Source organism: Hirundo rustica, chromosome 4, assembly GCF_015227805.2.
Source record: "Hirundo rustica isolate bHirRus1 chromosome 4, bHirRus1.pri.v3, whole genome shotgun sequence".
NCBI lineage: Eukaryota > Metazoa > Chordata > Aves > Passeriformes > Hirundinidae > Hirundo > Hirundo rustica.
Window position 1 is genome coordinate 45,979,649 of NC_053453.1, and position 19,111 is coordinate 45,998,759.

General features: G+C 40.5%; 2 protein-coding genes across 3 annotated transcripts in view; one reads left to right on the forward strand and one right to left on the reverse strand.

The window, feature by feature from the left end:
* PLEKHG7 (pleckstrin homology and RhoGEF domain containing G7) overlaps nt 1-11,234 on the forward strand; it is a 29,554-nt gene extending 18,320 nt beyond the window's left edge. Inside the window, 7 exon segments of the mRNA XM_040062742.1 lie at nt 1,154-1,325; nt 2,686-2,801; nt 3,562-3,655; nt 4,122-4,201; nt 5,489-5,648; nt 9,537-9,634; nt 11,127-11,234. Of these exon segments, the coding sequence (XP_039918676.1) occupies nt 1,154-1,325; nt 2,686-2,801; nt 3,562-3,655; nt 4,122-4,201; nt 5,489-5,648; nt 9,537-9,634; nt 11,127-11,234 (828 nt within the window).
* A 1,420-nt stretch (nt 11,235-12,654) lies between these two features.
* The window catches only part of EEA1 (early endosome antigen 1), a 66,483-nt gene continuing 60,026 nt past the window's right edge, over nt 12,655-19,111 (reverse strand). Inside the window, exon 30 of one of the 2 annotated variants that reach the window (XM_040061298.2) lies at nt 12,655-12,714. The gene's annotated coding sequence lies outside the window, so the exon portion shown is untranslated. Of the gene's footprint in view, nt 12,715-12,997; nt 15,764-19,111 lie in introns of those variants that run through there. The other variant, XM_040061297.2, reaches the window with a different exon arrangement.

A 19,111-nucleotide genomic window follows, 5' to 3' on the forward strand; every position in this document is an offset into this window, starting at 1 on the left:
CTTCAACATTACAGGCTTAGAAAGAAAACCTTAGAAAGAGAAACTTGAAGTAGTGGGTTTTTCTCACAGGCAGCCCAAAACTGGAAGGACATCTTTTTGTGGCAGGCAAGCTCTGCAGCTTAGGCCTTGGAGTTTCACATTGCTTGCTCCCAGATGAGGATTTCATACATTCACACCTAGGAAAAATGTTCCCCAGTGGCAAGTAGCAGTGACCCTAAAATATAAGGTGGCTTTCAAACCTAACTCAGGTTCATTTTCTCAGGTCTTCCTGAGAAAATTAAAGCAGCAGATAAATAAGAGCCCTACTTGATATGATAGCATGACCACAGCATCTGGAATGGTAAGCAGCAATGCAGAAAGTGAATCTGGAATGACAATGCAATTTCCCCCTGTAGAGAGCTGTCACTGGCTTGGCTGAGATAGTGTTAATTTTGTTCCTAGTAGCTGGTATAGTGTTGTAGCTTGAATTTAAAATGAGCACAATCTTGATAACACACTGATGTTTACTTGTTGCTAAGCAGTTTGCAGTAAGTTAAGGACTTTTCTGTCTCTCACCACTACCAGCAGGAAGTCTGGTGGGCACAAGAAGGTGGGAAGGAACACAGTCAGAACAGGTGACCCAAACTGACCCAAGGGGTACTCCATACCATATGGTGTCATGCTTAGTATATAAACTACAGGGGAAGATGGCTGGGGGGGCCTCTGCTCTGGGATTGGCTGGGCATTGATCAGTGGGTGGTGAGCATTCTGCACCACTTGTTTTGTACATTCTGTTATTTTTTTCCTTCTGTATCTATTCTATTAAACTGCCTTTATCTCAAACTACAAACCTTATTTTTTGTTTCCCATTTCTCTTCCCCATCCCCTAGGAGGGACCGAAGAGTGAGTGAGTGGCTACGTGGTTTAGATACTTGCTGGGTTAAACTATGACAAGAGCCTTTATACTGCCCTTGTTCTCAGTGAGTGAGAAACTCATCTTTCATTAGTCCCTGTTTTTATACTGAGCCTTTATACTGCCCTTGTTCTCACTGAGAAACTAATCTTTCATTAGTCCCTGTCTCGTTACAGTCAGCTAATGATGCAGAAAACTGTTTGCTACCTCCTAGCCAGAAGGAAGCTCAAGCCTAAGACAGATTTTCTTTGTCTTCGGCAGTGGTGTGAACAAAATGAACAGTGCAAGAGGGTGCATCTGCCAGAGCTGCTGGTTGCTCTTCTGCATCGACTGACACGGTATCCCCTCCTCCTCAACATCTGGAAGAGGAGCACCAACGAAGCAGAGGAAAGTTTTATCCAGTCACTTAAAGAGAAGGGGGAAAAGTCTATAAGTAACAAAGGTTAGAAGTCAAGTATGCAGTCACAAACTAGAAAGTTACATGGCTTTTTTGTGCATGTCCTTTGAAGTGTGAATTGGTCAAGCGTCTCCGCAGAAAAGAAACAAGGATGTGTGTGCCCATCTACAGTCCTGACCCTCATTCTGTAGGGAATGATTTGGGCCACCTTGTGCTGTCAAAGCCTCTCTGAGTATTGTCACAGGACTCCCAAATCAGTGAGTCATTTATATTTTCGCAGAATCATCCGCAGTGACATGCAAACAATTAAAAGCAGATCTCAAATTGGAACATATCAAGAAAGATTTCAAACAAAGAAATCTTTCAGTTGGATTTATGTCTAAGGAGGATTTTTTAAGGCTGATCCTTAATAGGATAAATTTGCACCCACAAGGGGACTATTATGTCCATGATCTTTCAGTAATGACAGGGTCCTACTATACAAAGTTGTCTCAGCTACAGATTTTCTCTAGCTATTGTTTTTTCACCTGCATTTTGTTTTAAATATATAATATTTATATATTTAACATATGTAAGGATAGCAGTTTTTAGGTGTGGCTCTAAAAGACCATGGGATATCTGGAGAGTATTACAGGCTGAATAAATAGGTCCTTCCAAAAATTAGACACCCCTGGATCAAGGAAACCAAAGATAGAAGGGTGACCCCTCTTTACTCACAGACTCCTGACAAAGATCTGCCTTCATTTCTTGATCAGTGAACCAGTAACATAAAGAAGAGCTGTAACACAAGCACTCCCCTTCTGGTGGGGAGGTATGTATCTGAAACCATTATCTTAAATATTACTCCACATAAAGACTTGAAATACACATTGTAGGTCCATTAAAGCTTTGCCCATAATGTCCTTGAATCAGCAAAGATACAGCCCCCATTTTTCACATTTTGAGGGACCCCCACCTCAGTCACTTCTGGCAATACTTCCTCTGAAATTAATTCTCATTAAATTCAACAGTCTTTTTATCAGGCTGCATATAATGAAAATTATTTTTCTCTGACTTACCAGACAGTTTAGAATGACAGGGCATCTTCTGAAGACATATTTAGGATTACAGTTTAATTGAGGTTTTTTATATGATTTCCTGTTCCCCAGACAGATTAGTAAACACAACCTTTTCATTTAGCAGTGAATTTAAGCATCTTTGAATGCATGAACTGAAATTCTATCCCTGCTGATCTAAGTAGAGTTTAGGCATTTTTTATAACGAGATCAAGATTTCATCTGGGGCCTCACATGTGAGGTACTTAAGTTTTCACTGATGAAAATCAGTATTCAGTATTTTCTAGAAACAGGACTGCTTTTGCCAGCCCTGGCAGTAACCAATGTTGCACATATTTCAGGGGATCTGGAAGGTAAAGTCAAGTGGTCTGACAACTTTCAGAAGTTCAGGCAGCTGCAAGAGGTCATAATCTGGCCTCAGGTCTGGGATCATGACAAAAGGTTCTTTGTCCCAGAGGTAAGCAGATTTTAAAGGACTTTTTTTTCTAGAGGAAGGTTTAGTTTCCTATCTGTCTTCATAGAGTGGTCTAAAGTTGGCTGGTTGTCTGTATTCTAGTTTGTGGGGATAGCTCTGCTCTAACAGGAGCAGCTGCAGCCTGGGCACTGCAAGTGCTGTAGCTGAACACAAACCGTGCCTTGGATGGCAGTGTGGGTTGCTCTCAGCATCCAAGAGAGGGCAGTAATACAGTCCAGGAGGACTCTACCAAATTTGCCTTTAGGGGACATAATGAAACGGGATTGATGTACGTATTACCAGCACTCAATAAAGCAGAAATTATTTGCGTCTTTCACTTCTCAAGCTGAGCCAAAGAACTTTCCATTTACACTTAAATTGCATTACAAAAAATTACACAGCATACCTGTGTGTGCACATTTCTGCCATAGTTACTCTGTTACCCAGAGAGACTTTCAGCAGCACTATGGTAGCATCATCGAGGGGGTCCCATCTCAAGGATTATGTCTGTTCACGTACAGGGCTGCAAACACTATTAAACTCAATTTGGAAAAGTAAAATCCAGCTTAACATTTCAAAAGCATAAACACATTTAAGCAATAGCACTGCTGAAGAAACACAGGCACGCTCAGTTATCAGCTGAGTGATGTACTTAGCCTGAGGTAAGAATACACATATGCTCATCTTGTTTAGCTGCTGGTTGCCTCCCAGTTCATCATCCATTATGCATAATTCCCCATTCTCTCTCTCTTTTTGGGTCAAGTGTTTGAAGCAAAACTTAAGAGAAAACAGCAGTGAAAACATTTTGTCTTCAGCAAACAGACTTCTCCTTCATGAAGGCTGACTGATGCTAACAGGTAATGTTCTGAATCTCCGGGTGTCCGGAGATAACTTAACAGAATTACACATTGTTATGGCAGGTCCAGAATGAACCTCTGCAACAGCATTTGGGCAGGTGCAGGAAAGAAAAAGCAACTCCATTGTTTATCAGAGAGAGACTGAGATGCAGCCAAGCTGCCAACAGGATGAGTACTCTGTATGATTGTTTATTTTCCTTTTTCCTGGCAAGCAAATAGTTATTTTATCAAAATGAGCCAGCTGCTGCAAAGTACAAATTTAGTAGCCAAAATGACCGAGACATATGATTTAGTGCATTTGAGAATGCAGACTGGAGGATGAGTAGTTGTGAACTATACTGGAAACAAGGCTTCTTTGTTAAAAGCATTCTGTAAAGTGCAGAGATTCACAGATGTGCCTCATCTTAGAAGTAGCAATTCATTAAAATAATCACACCATAACTGATTTTTTTGTTTTCCTTCTCAGAAAGCACAAGACTCCTTGACGTCTACCTCTTTTTATTTGAAGATTTCTTACTGATTACCAAAATCAAATGTAACAAAAAGGTAATGATGTCTAGAGTTATACATGGTTGCAGTTATATTTTTTAGATTTTGGATGTATTTTGAATATACTTTGGAAGATTGATCTAATGATAAAAATACAAGATGACTAATCAGCATGAAGAACAGCTGATATTTCCTTATGCGACTAGCAAACCATAACACTGATTCAAAAGCCTGCTTCTAGGCTCAGTATGGAACAGGTACACTATTACACACAGAATTTACATTACAAGACTTTAATATCTTCCTGATGTTGCTCTGATGTGCTGTGCTCAGTAAAGTTTCAGGAATCTAAGACCTTTTCTAATGGTCCCTGCAACCTGAGATTTTTTTATCCCAGAGATATCAGAACTTTTGGAAAGAACAAAAAAAAAAAAAGGGAAAAAAAAAAAAAAAAAAAAAGGGGAAAGGATAAAATTATGGAAGATTGGCTACACTGCTTGTTGTCCTCTCTTTGCCTTAATTACTCCAAGTTTAAATTTCAAATATGATTACTCCTTTTAAGAAAATGTTTCTTGATGAATGATTCTACAGAGATCTATACATGATAAATATCTGCATTTAGACACCAACAGAAGAACTGGAAGACCTGAAAATCTTAAAGCTTCAGTGTAGGAGTGCATTAAGCTGATTAAGTTTATAAAACAAATGTAAACTGAGTCTAAATGAACCTGTGATAAATCTCCTAGGTTTTTTTGGTGGTTTTTTGTTTTGTTTTTTTTTTAAGAAGCAGGTGTTCTGCTTTAGATAAAAAGAAGATAGAGAAAGCATGCAGTGAAAGGTTTTAGACTAGGAGCACAATCCCTTAGCAATGGGGTTGGTGAAGGCAGCAGAAATTGAAGCGACCTGGTATCCTTAGGCAAATCTCTTTGAGGGCTGTCCCACATACATGTGTTGGTGAACCTTCTGTGAAGGGCTGCACCTCATCTGGAGCTCAGGGAATTCTGTCTTGTGCATATACATGAGAGAAGATGAGAAAACTTACCCCCAAGGAATGGAGAAAATAAACCTGCTATTAAAATAAGGAGGGAAAGGGGGAAAATACTTTTGGAATGCCTATGACTGTCTTCTGCTTGTGGACTTGTGTTTCTTTTGTAGCTTTTTAATGCAAAGTGTGACCTTGCAGGAGAGCTCTAGGTACCAGTCAGTTTTTCTAAGACTCCTCAGGCAAATAAGCTGTCTCTGTATCTTTCTAAGAGAAAGCATACAATTTAGAGTTGTTTAGTGCCTATACTTCATGAGCAGATGGCAGACAACCTGCTAACCAACTTCATTTTCTATTCCCAGAAATATGGGGGCTCAGACACCAGCTTAATCCCTGTCTGTCCTTCCCTCACTCCTGAGCTGCAGTCCTTCATAAGAGAGGGGAGATTTTGTACAGTCCTAGACCAGCTCATCCCACTAGACAGACTCATACTGAAGAATGTTGAACCCGTCCAAGTTACAGGTATGCGCCTACCTGCACTTGAATGCCTTCATAAACTCCATGTCGATGCACAGTGTGTGTGTGGTAGCGTAAGGACAAGCTGCTGTTTTTCCACAAACCACCCCCAGATGCCTGGAGTGCAAACACTAGTGCCTTAGCACTGACTGGCTTCACAGCTCTGCTCCTGCTGTGAGGCATGAACTGCTGCCTCAGACTTCACAGCCTGAGCCCCTTGCTGCCAGCAGTGACTCACACTCCAGTGACTGTCACCTATTATCCATTCAAAGGAGCTATCAAGACTCCAATGACCTCTTTTCCACAAGCCAAGCATTCCCTTGTCCTAACTGTCCTAATATGCTCTATCAAACCCTGGGCATCTGTTCCATACGAGTCATGCAGCACTTTTTCAGCTGTACCACTATGCTGTTCTCCTGGGTGTCCTCCCACATACACAGCAGCCATTCTCAAGGAGGCTGCAGAGATTTACTTCCTCCTACTGCTCCTACTCACATCTCCACCAGCCCTTGAGAGGATGGAGATCTCCTACCATACATCAATGCTTCCTTGCTCTCAGACATCCAAATACATCACTGGGGAATATACGTCCTATCCCTGCTGCTGTGCAGTTGGGTGTGGAGTGAAGGCGGGCTGACTGCCACAGAGACTGACCAGCCTTACCCTGACAAAAAAAGGTTCCTGCAGTCACCAAATCAGATTTTGGGTTGGGGAGCAGGCATCAGGCCTCCCCTTGATCTAAGCCACTGACACAGCAGGCTCTCACACATCTCACCTTGGTGGTGAACGGCGCATCATCCAGTTGGTGGCCAGTCACTACTGATGTTCCCCTGGGCTCAGTATTTGTGCTGATCCTGTTTAACACCTTTGTAAAAGACCTGGATGAGGGGAGTGAGGGAACCCTTAGTTCATAGATGGCATTAATTTGAGTGGGGGTGTTGATCCACTGGGAGGTAGGAAGGCTCTGCAGAGGGATCTAGACAGGCTGCATTGATAGGCTGAGGCCAGCTGCATGAGATTCAATAAGGTGAAGTGCCATGAGCTGCACTTCAGTCACAAGACCACCATGCAGCATTATGAGCTTGGCAAAGAGTGGCTGGAAAGCAGCCCAGATGAAAAGGACCTGAAAGTGTGGGCTGACAGCCAGCTGAAGGTGAGCCAGCATGTGCCCAGGTGGCCAAGCAGCCCAGTGGTATCCTGGCCTGTATGAGCAATAGTATGGCCAGAAGGACTAGGGAAGAGATCTGTACTTGGCACTGATGAGACCACACCTCAAATTCTGTGCCCAGTTCTGGGCCACTCACTACAAAAGGACAGTGAGAATGCAGTGTGTCCAGAGAAGAGCAATGAAGCCAGGGAAAGGTCTCAAGAGTAAATCCTAAAAGGAGTGGCTGAGGAATCTGAGGGTGTTTAGCCTGGGGAAAACGGGTGAGATCATGACTGCCTACAATCACCTGAAAAGAGGCTGTAGCCAGGTGGGGGGTAGCCTCTACTCCCAGGCAATGGGACAAAAGGAAATGGCCTTAAGCTGCACCAGGAGAGGTTCAGGTTGGCACCAGAATTTTTTTTCACAGAAAGGTTGATTAAGGATCGGAACAGGATTCCTAGGGAGGTGGTGGAAGTCACCACCACTGAACACCTCTGGAAGTGTTCAAGAAATGACAGGAGGTGGCACTTAGTGCTGTGGTTTAGCTGACATGGTGGTGTTCAGCGGAAGGTTGGACTCAATGATTTTGGAGGTCTTTTCCAGCCTTAATGATTCATTGATTCAGTCTAACATGCCAACATCACAGGAGCCTCCTATAACAAAGATAACGAAAAGAAATACAAATCTCTGGGCTCCAGGGTCATCCTAATCCTAAAGACTGAGAGGAAAAGCTTATGGAGCTAAAGCACTCTGTGAGAAAGTGATAAATATGGGAAATAAACCTAGAGTCTGCTAACTTTGAAATACATTCACCCAGACTATTTAGCATTCAGCATCAACGCTGAGAGGATACAAAGGCAGGCAATAAAAGGCAAATTACTTAAGATGAGATAAGGGGATGAACACAAAGAATAATAGCCCTATTTTAAAGATGTTCCAGGCACTGTCTGCTTGCCTAATAAGTCCTCCTTACCAGCAAAAATGGAGCAAATGTATCAGCCACCTCTTGCCTGAAGGGTGGAGGGGAAGGCAGTCCCACATCCCATGTAAGCCCAGGCTGAATGCAAGGACAACAGCTCCTGGGTGCTGGATAAGGCAGTGCAGCCACCCTCCAGTTTGCAACTAATACATTGACCATAAAAACCATAATGGAGATGGAAATATTATTTTTGGATTTTTTTTTCTTTTTCCAAGCCAGCATTTCCCGTAGAGATTCTTAACCAGGTTCTTTCTATCTCTGTGATCCAGCTGCAGTCATCAGAATAGAAAAAGCTGCCTTCTGCATTCCAGCCTAGACTCTGTCCATTGCTTATGACCCTTCCCTGCACCCTCAGCCTCATTGCTTGACTATTCTCCCATACTCTTACCAGCTCTATTACAGCTGTAGCCATGGCAGTCTCTGTTACTCACTTGTAGTCTTATAACACCTTCGAAGTCCCATCCTAATATGAGACCCCTTGGGGTGAGGTATAATAAAAACAGTGAGAAAAATTACCACAGCGAGATTGCAGTTCAGATTCCCAACATTCTGTGTAAAACAACAAGCGAACACTCCAATGTCAACAAAAAATGTCCCTTTGCAGGAGAAAAAATAATATTTAATACTGTCTGGAATGTGTGACCTTGGGGAATGTTGCCAATATATCTGCAATCTCAAAGAGACTTTTATTACGGGTGGCACTGAAAGATTAGTTAGCACGTTCTCAGAAAGGTCATGCGATCCATCATATTAATCAAAAACGAAATCCTGGTTTTTGATCTAGCAAGTAACTTTGGCATCTGTTAGTTTGCTGAGGGTTGACATCACTTTGAAAATAAACAAAGTTCAATGCAAGTACTAGGGAAAAAATATAGGTTGCAATATCCTAAAAATACCCTTCTGGCAGCAAGCAGGATAATTATGCAGGATTATTCTTGTACAAAGCCTTCTATGCATTAGTGAAGGGATAGAAGATAAAATGGTGTGTTCACAACACCAGGAAGGTACCCTAAAAGCAGAACTATCTGCAAACACAATGACCTTGTGCAAGAGATGTAACTTTACATGTAAATATAATAGTAGGAACCCAGCTCTGAAGGTTTTAAGCAGCAACATAGTTTCAGATTAGAAAATCACTAGGCAGCTTAAGCCCTTCCTTTATTCCAGATGTGTGACATCGGTGTCACTTTGTCCCCTTGCAGAGAAACGCACTACATGATGCACACAGTCATCTTCAGGAACAAAAGTCTGGCAGGAAACAGAGGCAACATGCCTGGCTGCTGGCAGCCAACCAGGGCATCCTCAGGAGCACCAGCTCAGGCACCTGCCAAGGGAGGACAGAGATCCATCACTAGACCTGAGTGCAGCCAATTCTTCGTGTGCCAGCCATCATATGGACTTACTTAAATAAAATAAAAATGGGACCTCTCTTATTAATTTTTGATATTTGTTTTTCTCTAACCTTAGTTATGATTTAAGCCACTTTGAAGGGAAATATTTCTTAATGATCCTCAGGTAGACTCAAAAGCACCTTAGCTGCACCATGACGAAGCAATTAAAAATAAAACAAATGCAAGTAGACTTAACTTTGAAATAAAAAATCTTCCTCCAACAAAATTAACTCACCCCATGAGGGTGCAGTGGCCCTTTTAGAAATCAGAAAAGATGCTTACATGGATCATTTCTTCGATCATAATCAATGTGATATAAAATTGAACTGACAGTTGTATGAGGTGCATTTATATCACTTCTTTATGTTTTGTCACAGTCTTCAGCCTGCAAAATGCTTTTCTAATTCAGCATGAGAACAGGTATCAGCAGTGCATAGCAGTCTTCTTGCTACAAGCTCAGACAGAGACTGCCAAGGTAGGGTAATACATTTTTTTTTCTTCTCTAATTACACAACTACGCTTTCCCTAAAGGAGGGTGGCAGCCTAGAAGTGGTCATGCTGTGATAAGAATCTCTTACAGTTGCGACACTTGACCAAAACTAAAACAAAACAAAGTAACACCCCAGTGCTCCGGCTCATGCATTTGTTACAGAATTTTTGCTGCTGAACACGTTCCAGTTTTCTATCAGTATTGATAGCAGGTCATATTCTTGTTGAAAAACATCATCAATTCAGATTGCTAAAACAAAAAAAAATTCCAATTATTTTGTCACAGAAGATGGTTAGCCCCTCCAGAGAAGTCAACACCAAAACAACCCCCCCTTACACCCAACTCACATGCAGTAGTACTCAGATCAGAAAACTGTCTCATGCTCATCTATTCACAACATGACTGAACAGATGGTATGATTAATTCCACTGTTATATAAATTTACCCCTCATTTTCACACCATGTCACGTTTCTAGTAACAGCACTGTGTATAACATCTGAAAGTGTTTCAGACACTCTACAGTATTTTGCTTTCTCATGTAAGCTAAATTTCCCTCTCTAATACCTAATGCATAGAAATTTGACAACCACTAATACTAATTCTTACAAGTAAATGATGGGAGACTTTTTCTAAGAGAAGCACTGAGTTATTATTTCCATTTCCAAGTCACTGGCTGGTACTTGAATAGCTAGCCACTCAAGAAGTCATCACTTTCTCCTGTTACTGAAATATGATCTTCCCTTTCCAAAACTGCCTTCATACCAGGGCTACCATCTTCTCAATGTCATAGAATCATAGAATAGTTTGGGTTGAAAGGGCCCTTTAAAGGTTTTAGTCCAAAGGATAAATCCTTTTAGGGTTAGTCCAATGTCTAATCATAGTAATTCAGAGACAACTCAACTTCTGTGACCAGACTATCTGGAATAACAGAGAGAGGAATTTACATATTTGAAAATATCTTTCCACCATCCCATCCTCATACCTGGATAACTGCAAACATAGACCTGACTGCTGTCAGCATGATAATAAAAACTGAAATTCAGTTGGCAGCACATGGCAGATGTTGGAGGGGGACAGAACTTGTGATGCTGATAGGACTGGAGTTTTCTTAATCAGAAAAATGAGGAACTCAAACTGCAGGGACACCATTAAGCTAATTAATAACCATTACACAGAAAGGAGTGAAATAGCCTGAAACAAACTTCACCATTACAAGCAGAGCATTAAAATCCTACCTTCCAACCAAAAATGGAAACATTCACTGGAAATCCCTGGCCCCAGACACAGATTCCAGCATCATGTAGTGGCCTAAACAACTGGGAGAGTCTCAGTTGTGGGATAATTCATGTTTCCTTCAGCAATTACAAGCACAAGCCTGAAGAGAGAATAAAACTAAAGGCTCGGATGTTTATGCATCTAACTTACTGGAAATTTCTTAGGTTCTCTTGATTTACATATATTTTTTTCTTTTTACAGAAAGCATGGATGTCACAGATAGAAACAGCAATCTCCAATTATACCACACAACATGAAACCAAGAAAAGCATGGCTTTCTGCTTCCCTGTTGAATCTTCTGAAATTTAATAACGTTAGCACAACACTGATAGAGCCAGTGAAGACTACAGTGGTGATAATATAGTTATTTCTTTCAGGATGCCTTAAGTCTCAGCTAACAGATTTCTGACATGAGAAAAGTATGGCCCACAGACCGCACCACATTGGAATAAATTGGAGGAGAGGAATGAGCCATAGAACAAATGTATTAGTTCTAGATGTATGCTTCTTTGTTCCACCTAGGGAAGGCTCTTGCCACCCGGGGAAGCTTTAATAGAACTTGTCATTTCCTAGAAAACCCCCTGTGTTGGTAAGGACAACTCATTCACCAGGGAAGTTGGGAAGGGTTATTTCATTATTCAAACCGTATTAATAAATTTCATTAGAATTGTGTAGCCATAACTTCTGATATTTATGAGTCACTAACCTATAGTATCACAAGATGTTTTTTGCATTACAACTGAGTGTGTGTATATATGTACACACATGTATGTACTTACCTGGTCCAGAGCTCTCCAGATACAGTGTCCACTGGGATACACAAATTCCTGCTCTTCCCCTGTGTCTATCGTGGGCAAGTATCTGACACAGCTTCCCAATAAAGGAACAGACATCAGGGTCCATACCAAGTGGTGAATGTGTGAAGCAGGAAGGCAGAACAGAGTGCAGACAGATCTGCACCAGGGCATCACACAAGCTGCCAATGCTTTGCCACAACCTGGCTGACACAGCTGTGCTCCATCTCCCCAATCCCATGCTCAGCTGCACACTGCATCACACCGAGAGCTCACCAGAACCTCATGGCACCCTGAAATCAGTGCTGACAGGAGGAAGGTATTCCAAGCCCAGAGGAGTCACACCTAACAGACTAAGGTCTGTGCTTTGTGTGCTGGCAGAAGGGAGAGGGTATTTCACTTTGTATACTTTTTACCAAAACCACCTTCAGCCAGGTCAACTCACTTTCCCAGAGAAGCAGTCATTCCTGGAGACTAGCATGTCTCCAAGTAGGACAGCCCAGGGGAAGGAAGTACTTACATGCAGGCTTGTCTTCATGGAGACACAAGCTCAATAGGCTCTTCTGTGGTGTCAAGAGAAAGATATCTCAGGAAGCAGCTCAGGCAGAAACTGACTTCCCAATTCAAACTGCCTTTCAGGGGAGAACTCTCCATGTTTCTCTGTATCTACACAGAGCCTCTGCTTCAATAGCTAGACATGGATTGTTTGGTTGTGCCTCCATAATTCAATAGTGGCTATCTCCCACATTAACCATCTGGCTTCACTTTGCAACACACTTCCACCTTGAAAGAGCTTTCCATTCCATAAGTGAGACCTTTATTGGTCTAAAAAATTAAACAAGTGCTACTTTTGAGTCTTCCAGTTACGCCAATTGTCCAGCTGCATCGAACATGATGTCAGAGCACAGCCAGTGACAGAAGGACTTTCATCAAATGTAGGATACTCAGCAGTTTTGCACAGCTACTGGGAATGGAAAGACTACTCTGAATTTAACCTGTGAAAAAAAACAGATTTGAAGAATAGTCATTATTACTGGATCCTCAGGAATGTGAAAGCCTTTGTTGCAGCTCCCTGCAACTCTAAGAAACTGGAACATTTAGCTTGTTCTTACATGTATGGCTTCCGTACAGTTCATTTGTAAAACTATATATCCACCAATTCAAAGTAGCTTTGCTGTCTGAAATGGGGCAAGGTAATTTTGAATGACATAACCTGGTCTATTAGAAAGGTCTAATTTTTATTATTATTATTATTAATAATAATAATCATTCCTTTAACAGATTATAAAACAAAAATGACATTTCAGCAACAATTCATCATAGTTTATATAGAACCTGTTGATGCATGGTGTCACTTTCCCATTCAAATCCACAGCCACCTTCCAGATCACAGAGTTTAAGAATTACAGTGCACACTGGACTAAATTCTTTCACAATGTAAGGCACAACTACATGATCACAAGTAGTAAACACAAACACTGAAAAACTTAAGAGAATAAAACTTCAATTAAAAAGAAATAAAACCAAAACAGACTCATGCAAAAAAAAAATCTATCTACACCTACCAAGATGGCAGGATCCAGTTCAGAAGTACAGTACTCTGTAAGTAAAACTGAAACATAAGTCTTTTATAATACATTACTTCTAAATAACAAGTAAAAACTTATATTTTTTCCATTTATATTTTATACAATTATACAGAAATTAGGCTGTATAAACAATATTCACATCTGCAATAATAAACCGATCATTAAAAGTTAGAAAAGAGGCAAATGAGACCATGTAATTTGTGGCACGTATCCATTACAGAACACCATTTATCAAGTTCACATCTCCAGTACTGAAGAACAAAAACACAACCAAATGAATGGTACATTTGGTGACTGAGGAAATCTGTATCCAAACAACAAAGCTCCATACAAAATTGGCTTTACTCAGTCAACCATAATTATGAAAGCTTGTGGTTATAACTTATTTCCTGTCCAGAAACTAGAGTTTGCAAGGATGAAACTACAGAAGTTGAATTTAAGAGAATTTACAGTAACTTGATTCTGTTAGATATTTTCAAATTCACATTAAAAAAAAGAAAGCCTTGACTCTTTTCCTTTTTGGTGATAAACTTTTGCAATTTTGGCATTCACTATAACTTTTACATAACATGACAGTGAGAAAAACTTATTAAACTTACCTAATGTTTGAATTTCACACATTAAGAGGTAGCTTAAATTAAATCTTATGTAATGGCATCAAATGGGGAGGCAGGGGGTGTGACTTTTTTTCTTTTCTTACAAAAGTGACTATTTCTATACAAGCAGCATTTTGGACATATTACTATAAAAAGTTCTGGTATTTGCTAACCCAGTGAGACGTTCTTTCAAACATCCCTTTTGTGCCAGAAATCAAGCTCCAGCATCATACAATGGAGGACTTTGCCATGAAGTCATGAAGCCAACAGCAGTAGCCTGGACCTGCCAGCACTGATTTGTTGACATATAACAATGAACATCCTTTCCTAGCCCTCTTTACCCAAAAAAAAAGCAGTAAATACAGACGAATTTGGTTTTAGTGTTCAGTTTCAGTCACAGGGGGAGGGAAAATTAGAAAATGTGCCTTCCAGGCTCCTGCTTTCATACAACATTGATCCAACAGGGTAGCAGGGCTTCACCAATCTCTAAATGCACACACACTTCTCTATCCACTGCATAAGTGAGTGCGCAGTATGTGGAGAGCTACGGACAATAGGGAGAGTTTATTACATTACCAGTACCTAGGCTCTTCATTATTGTGAACTTAAGTGGTATCTAATGTTCTCTCTAAACATGCAAACTTTTTTATTCAGTAACCCTTCATAAAGAAACAGAAAAAATACCTCAAAAACCACATTTCCGTGGCAGGACTTATATGCAATTATAGCTGGTTTTGAAAAGTACATCAATTAATGCTTTTGGAGAAGCTGTGTTTAGACGATAATTTTAAACTTACTCTAAAAGTGATGCTGAAGTCCAGACTTCAAAAGAAATGGACAACTGGCAAGATCCTTGCAAACACATAAAATTATTTTTTTTTTTTTTTCCATTTTATAATCTTAAAATTGAATTCTACAAAGACATGTGTGTCACTAACATGGTTAGTGTTTATATGTGCTCTCAGACAATGATTGTATTTTTGGTAAAAGGAACTGTGAGTGCAATTCTCCTTAGGGCCAAATGTATACAGTGAAAAATCCAGTTGATTTTAAAACTGCTGTCCAATGACTACAGCTAGTACATGCAATGCACGTGACACCATTCCACTTACTGTAGATTCTCTTAGGCAGCAAAAAGTGCACAGTGCAAATGACAGGGTTGTTTCCTAGTTCTCTGAGACTATGAGACCAGGAGGGGTGATATCTGGAAGAGTAATTTATCAGTTTCAGCATGCTGAAACCATGATATCATTCTTCTTGGCATAGTTTAGATTCTATTTGAACTTCAGCTCCAGCATTTTTCTGTCCATCAGGCCATAATTTTTTTTAAGTTTTGCAACAAGCCTCTGTTCCCACTCCATGGTTAAGTGACAATTAACAATCCAGAAAAACGGTTCCATTTTCCAGGTCCCTTTATGAATGTTACTTCTCCTACATCTAGCATGAGAAGCTCAATTGTTCTGGCTCATGTAATGCAAACATCAAGAAGTTGCTTCATGCTTCTGCTCCCAAGTCCCTTCTTGCTTCACTAATAAGAAAGCTTTTCCAGCGAGGATTCACAAACAATCCTAATGGTCCCAAAGCCAACAAATGTAGTTACTCATTGTTCTTGTGTACCTTGTGCTCCACACTCCATGACAACTTGGTTATTTGATACCTTCCAAAATCAGAGGCAAAATATCCACATTGCACCCTACAGCCTTGGAATCTTGTGCCAGAGTGAAGCCAGCTGAAAAATGAGATCACTCTAAACCTCTTGCCTCTGTTGGAAGCTGCAGCAGAAAATTCCTTTTGTCTCTTCATCTCCAGACAGCCACTTTTCCTACTGTGACTCATCACTTTTATTCTCTTCTTTCAACCTTTGCAGAAGAGGGAAGATTACTTTAGGGAGTACATGGGGAGAAGAAATAAATAACAGTGAAGCAGAGCCAGCTAAGATCAAAAGCCTGCCACTAACCTCTGCAATGCTACCTGTCTCCAGTACTGCTCACACGAGGCCAGAATGGAACAGCAGGATTTGGCATTTGCAAAAATACAAGAGGCTGTGGGTCTTTGACTGGGAAGAGAGGTGTTGTCTCCAGGAAGTTAAAAGAACCTCTCCCCACTCTTAGTAAGACCATCCTTTACACATTCACAAAAGTTTCCATAGCTTGTCTCTCCATAAAGCAGCTGGTCTCTCACATTCTGTTCTTGCACCAATTCTGAATGTGGTTGGAGTATCCTGCAGGTGGGACAGTTTCAAGAACAAAGCCCACATTTCACTGTCCCATTCCTGATGCCATAGTAATGACTAGTAATCAAAGACTGCTTGAGGATAAAAACCTATTGGTTTGAGCGCTGGTTTTGCCATTATTTTCACCTCTCCCTCTGTAATGGCTGCCCCCCAGCGCATCAGAGCAATCTGCCTATTGCTTGAGGCTGTAAAAACACATCACTGTGCATCCTCCACTTCCAAGACTCAGTCTTTTCTGCCATTTTATTAGTTTTCCCCTCTGTTCCTGTGTCTGCAGTCTGAAAAATCAGTGAATTAAACTGTTTTGCCTGGAATCCTTTTCTTTACTGTGGTAAAAGTCACTAAGCTTTTTACTCGGTTTTCCTGTTACTTAGATTTTAAGGCAGTGGAACACAAACATTCCTACTGAAACATGCCCATCAAAACAGTCAGACTCTGCAAGCGTATTTGTAAATTTGCAGCTTTTTCACCTTCCATTTTCCCTTTTTATGGGATATTTTCTTGAGCTTGAACACAGCTTCCAACCTGGCAGTGAAGCCAAGTATTACAGTCAGTATACCATCAATTTGTCAACAAATACAGACCAGCACTAAGAATTACAAGTACAAAAGAAGGAGCCTAGGACTCAGCAATGGAGTCATAAATTCATTCCAGTGAAAAGCTGTAGAAATCATGACCTACTGCTGAAGAATCCAAGCTCATGCATGAAAGTTTCTACCTTACTGTTCCTCCACATTTTAATATTCCTTCTTTCTACAAATGTGTGTTCAAAAAGCATTTCCATCTCCTCAAAAAGCCGGTTATATAAACTGGCCAGCAAAAAGCAACTTATAAAAATCAAGCTGGTTTTGTCCCTGAAGTTGAAGAGCTCCACACCAAAATGTGATCTGCAGTCAACCAACTGCAGTTTCAGCAGCCTGCTGAAAATGGTGACTCTGCTTGTCTTTACACAATGGCATCCCAAAAAGCTGAATTAAGAACAACCCTTTCAGAGCTTCTACCAATGCAGAAGTCTCTCCTGAGCTTTCATACATTCCAAATCAAAAGGCCTAAACACAACTGAACCTTCTAACCACTTTCCTAGCTTCCCCTAGCTCCATCTTCCTCTGCCTCATTTGTTTTGACCTTAGGCAGCTATGGGAAGTTTCTCCCTTCCCTCTCAAAATCCCTCATGTTCTATGTGTTTGTCCCCCACCCTAAGAACACCACAAGGTTCTTGTGTGTTAAACAAAAGGGTGGAATGTATCCAGGCTGGAGCATGACTGTCACATCTCTAAAGTCAGAAAAGGCTCTAAAGAAAATTTTTGGTTTCTCTCAGTAAATGAATAAATGGGAAAAAAATCCCAGAGGCAGAGATTCTGTTCATATTTTCTATTCAAAAGATTCTTATGCCAAACAGTTACACTGATGAGGAAAAACAGGGAGTCCAGAGGCTCTGTTCATATGGGATTGTTGCAGCAGTCATGTTTTTTTTTGAGCAACCAACTCTCAAATTCAAACCAGAAAAGCAGATCAGTGTTTTGTATGAACCACAGTTGTAGCCCAAACCCTTTTAGAGTGACAAGAACAAGTTAAATCATTCAACTGGCTTTTGGGAAATAAGAACTGAATTTTAAGGAAATTCCTTGACAGTGCAAATGTAGAACTTGCTGGGTAAGTTAAAAGGAAATATGAAACATATAGATCTCTACTTCTGGAGCAGAGGGATGAAGTTTCTTTACTTGACAGTTAATTAAGACATGACATTTTTTATAAAGGAGACACTTCTTCATTCACATATAGAGCTGTAACTATATAAAAGTAAACAAATCTTCCTAATGATGATTAAGCTACCGTAATTGTGACAGAATTTGATTCCTTGCCTCAGGAAAGAAGTAGAGGAATTCACAACCTTCTTCGCCGTACAGCTGGCAAAATTTGGTAAGATACTGAAGCATTTGAGCATTTATTAGAGTATTTAAGACAAAAAAATCCTAAATCTTGGAAGGCATAACCCCTGCTTAGAAGAAATAATCTTAAGGGGTTTGAAATACCAGATACAAAAGAGAAGAAAAGTTAGAGACAGGCAAGCAAAAAATGAAGAGGTGCAAACAAAATTACAACAAAAAAAGAAGTGTGGAGCCTACAAGAACTGTACAAGAAACTTCCATTCCCAGTACAGAAAATATGAATAAATATTTATAGTCATATATTTTGGCCTCTTAGTTAGAGCTGCTTAGCTTATAACAAAGCCGGTTTTCCATTCTAAGTAGACTAAATCACAGAACTAATATAACACTTCAGAGTCCCTGGTAATGGGGATCAGATGGAGTAATGGAAAAGTGAGGTTTGTTAGGTGTAGCAGGAGTTCAGCTTCTTCCACCAAAAGCTGATCGAAGGGACAGAAGAAAAGCCGAGAAAATCTACAGCTGTCTCAAAAAATACTTTTTCTCAGTTGGATACCTGGCTTGGAAGGTCTGGATGTCCCCTGAGAGAGCAGTGATGTCTCAGTGCGTCCAGGGTAGGGGCAGAAATGTGCTACAGGTTTTCACCAGCATTGTTAGTTTGCTTTTTAAAACCCACGTGTAAGGGTTTCTTGGATATTAAAATGTGTCAACCAAATTCGTAAAAGTGAAATCAATCACTATGGGATGAATATAATGTATCATATAATATTGCTACAACGCCAGGTAAGTTTTGTCTCCTCATTCATTCACACATACTCTCTCCGAGAGACAGACACACTCACACACCACCTATGCAATATAGTACGTGTAAAGATGCTCCAGCACCCAAGTGCTGTACTGGATAAGGACCTGGGTGCTGATACTACAAGTGGGCAAATAAAATTGAGTTGAAGTTGAGTCCAGCCATTTCCCTCACTGTGGAGTTCAAACTTTAAAGAGAAAAATGCAAGAACCAGAGAGATAGAAAAAAACAAAATCACAGGAGGTTATAAAGACCATCAGATATGCAATCAAATGCAACCATTAGT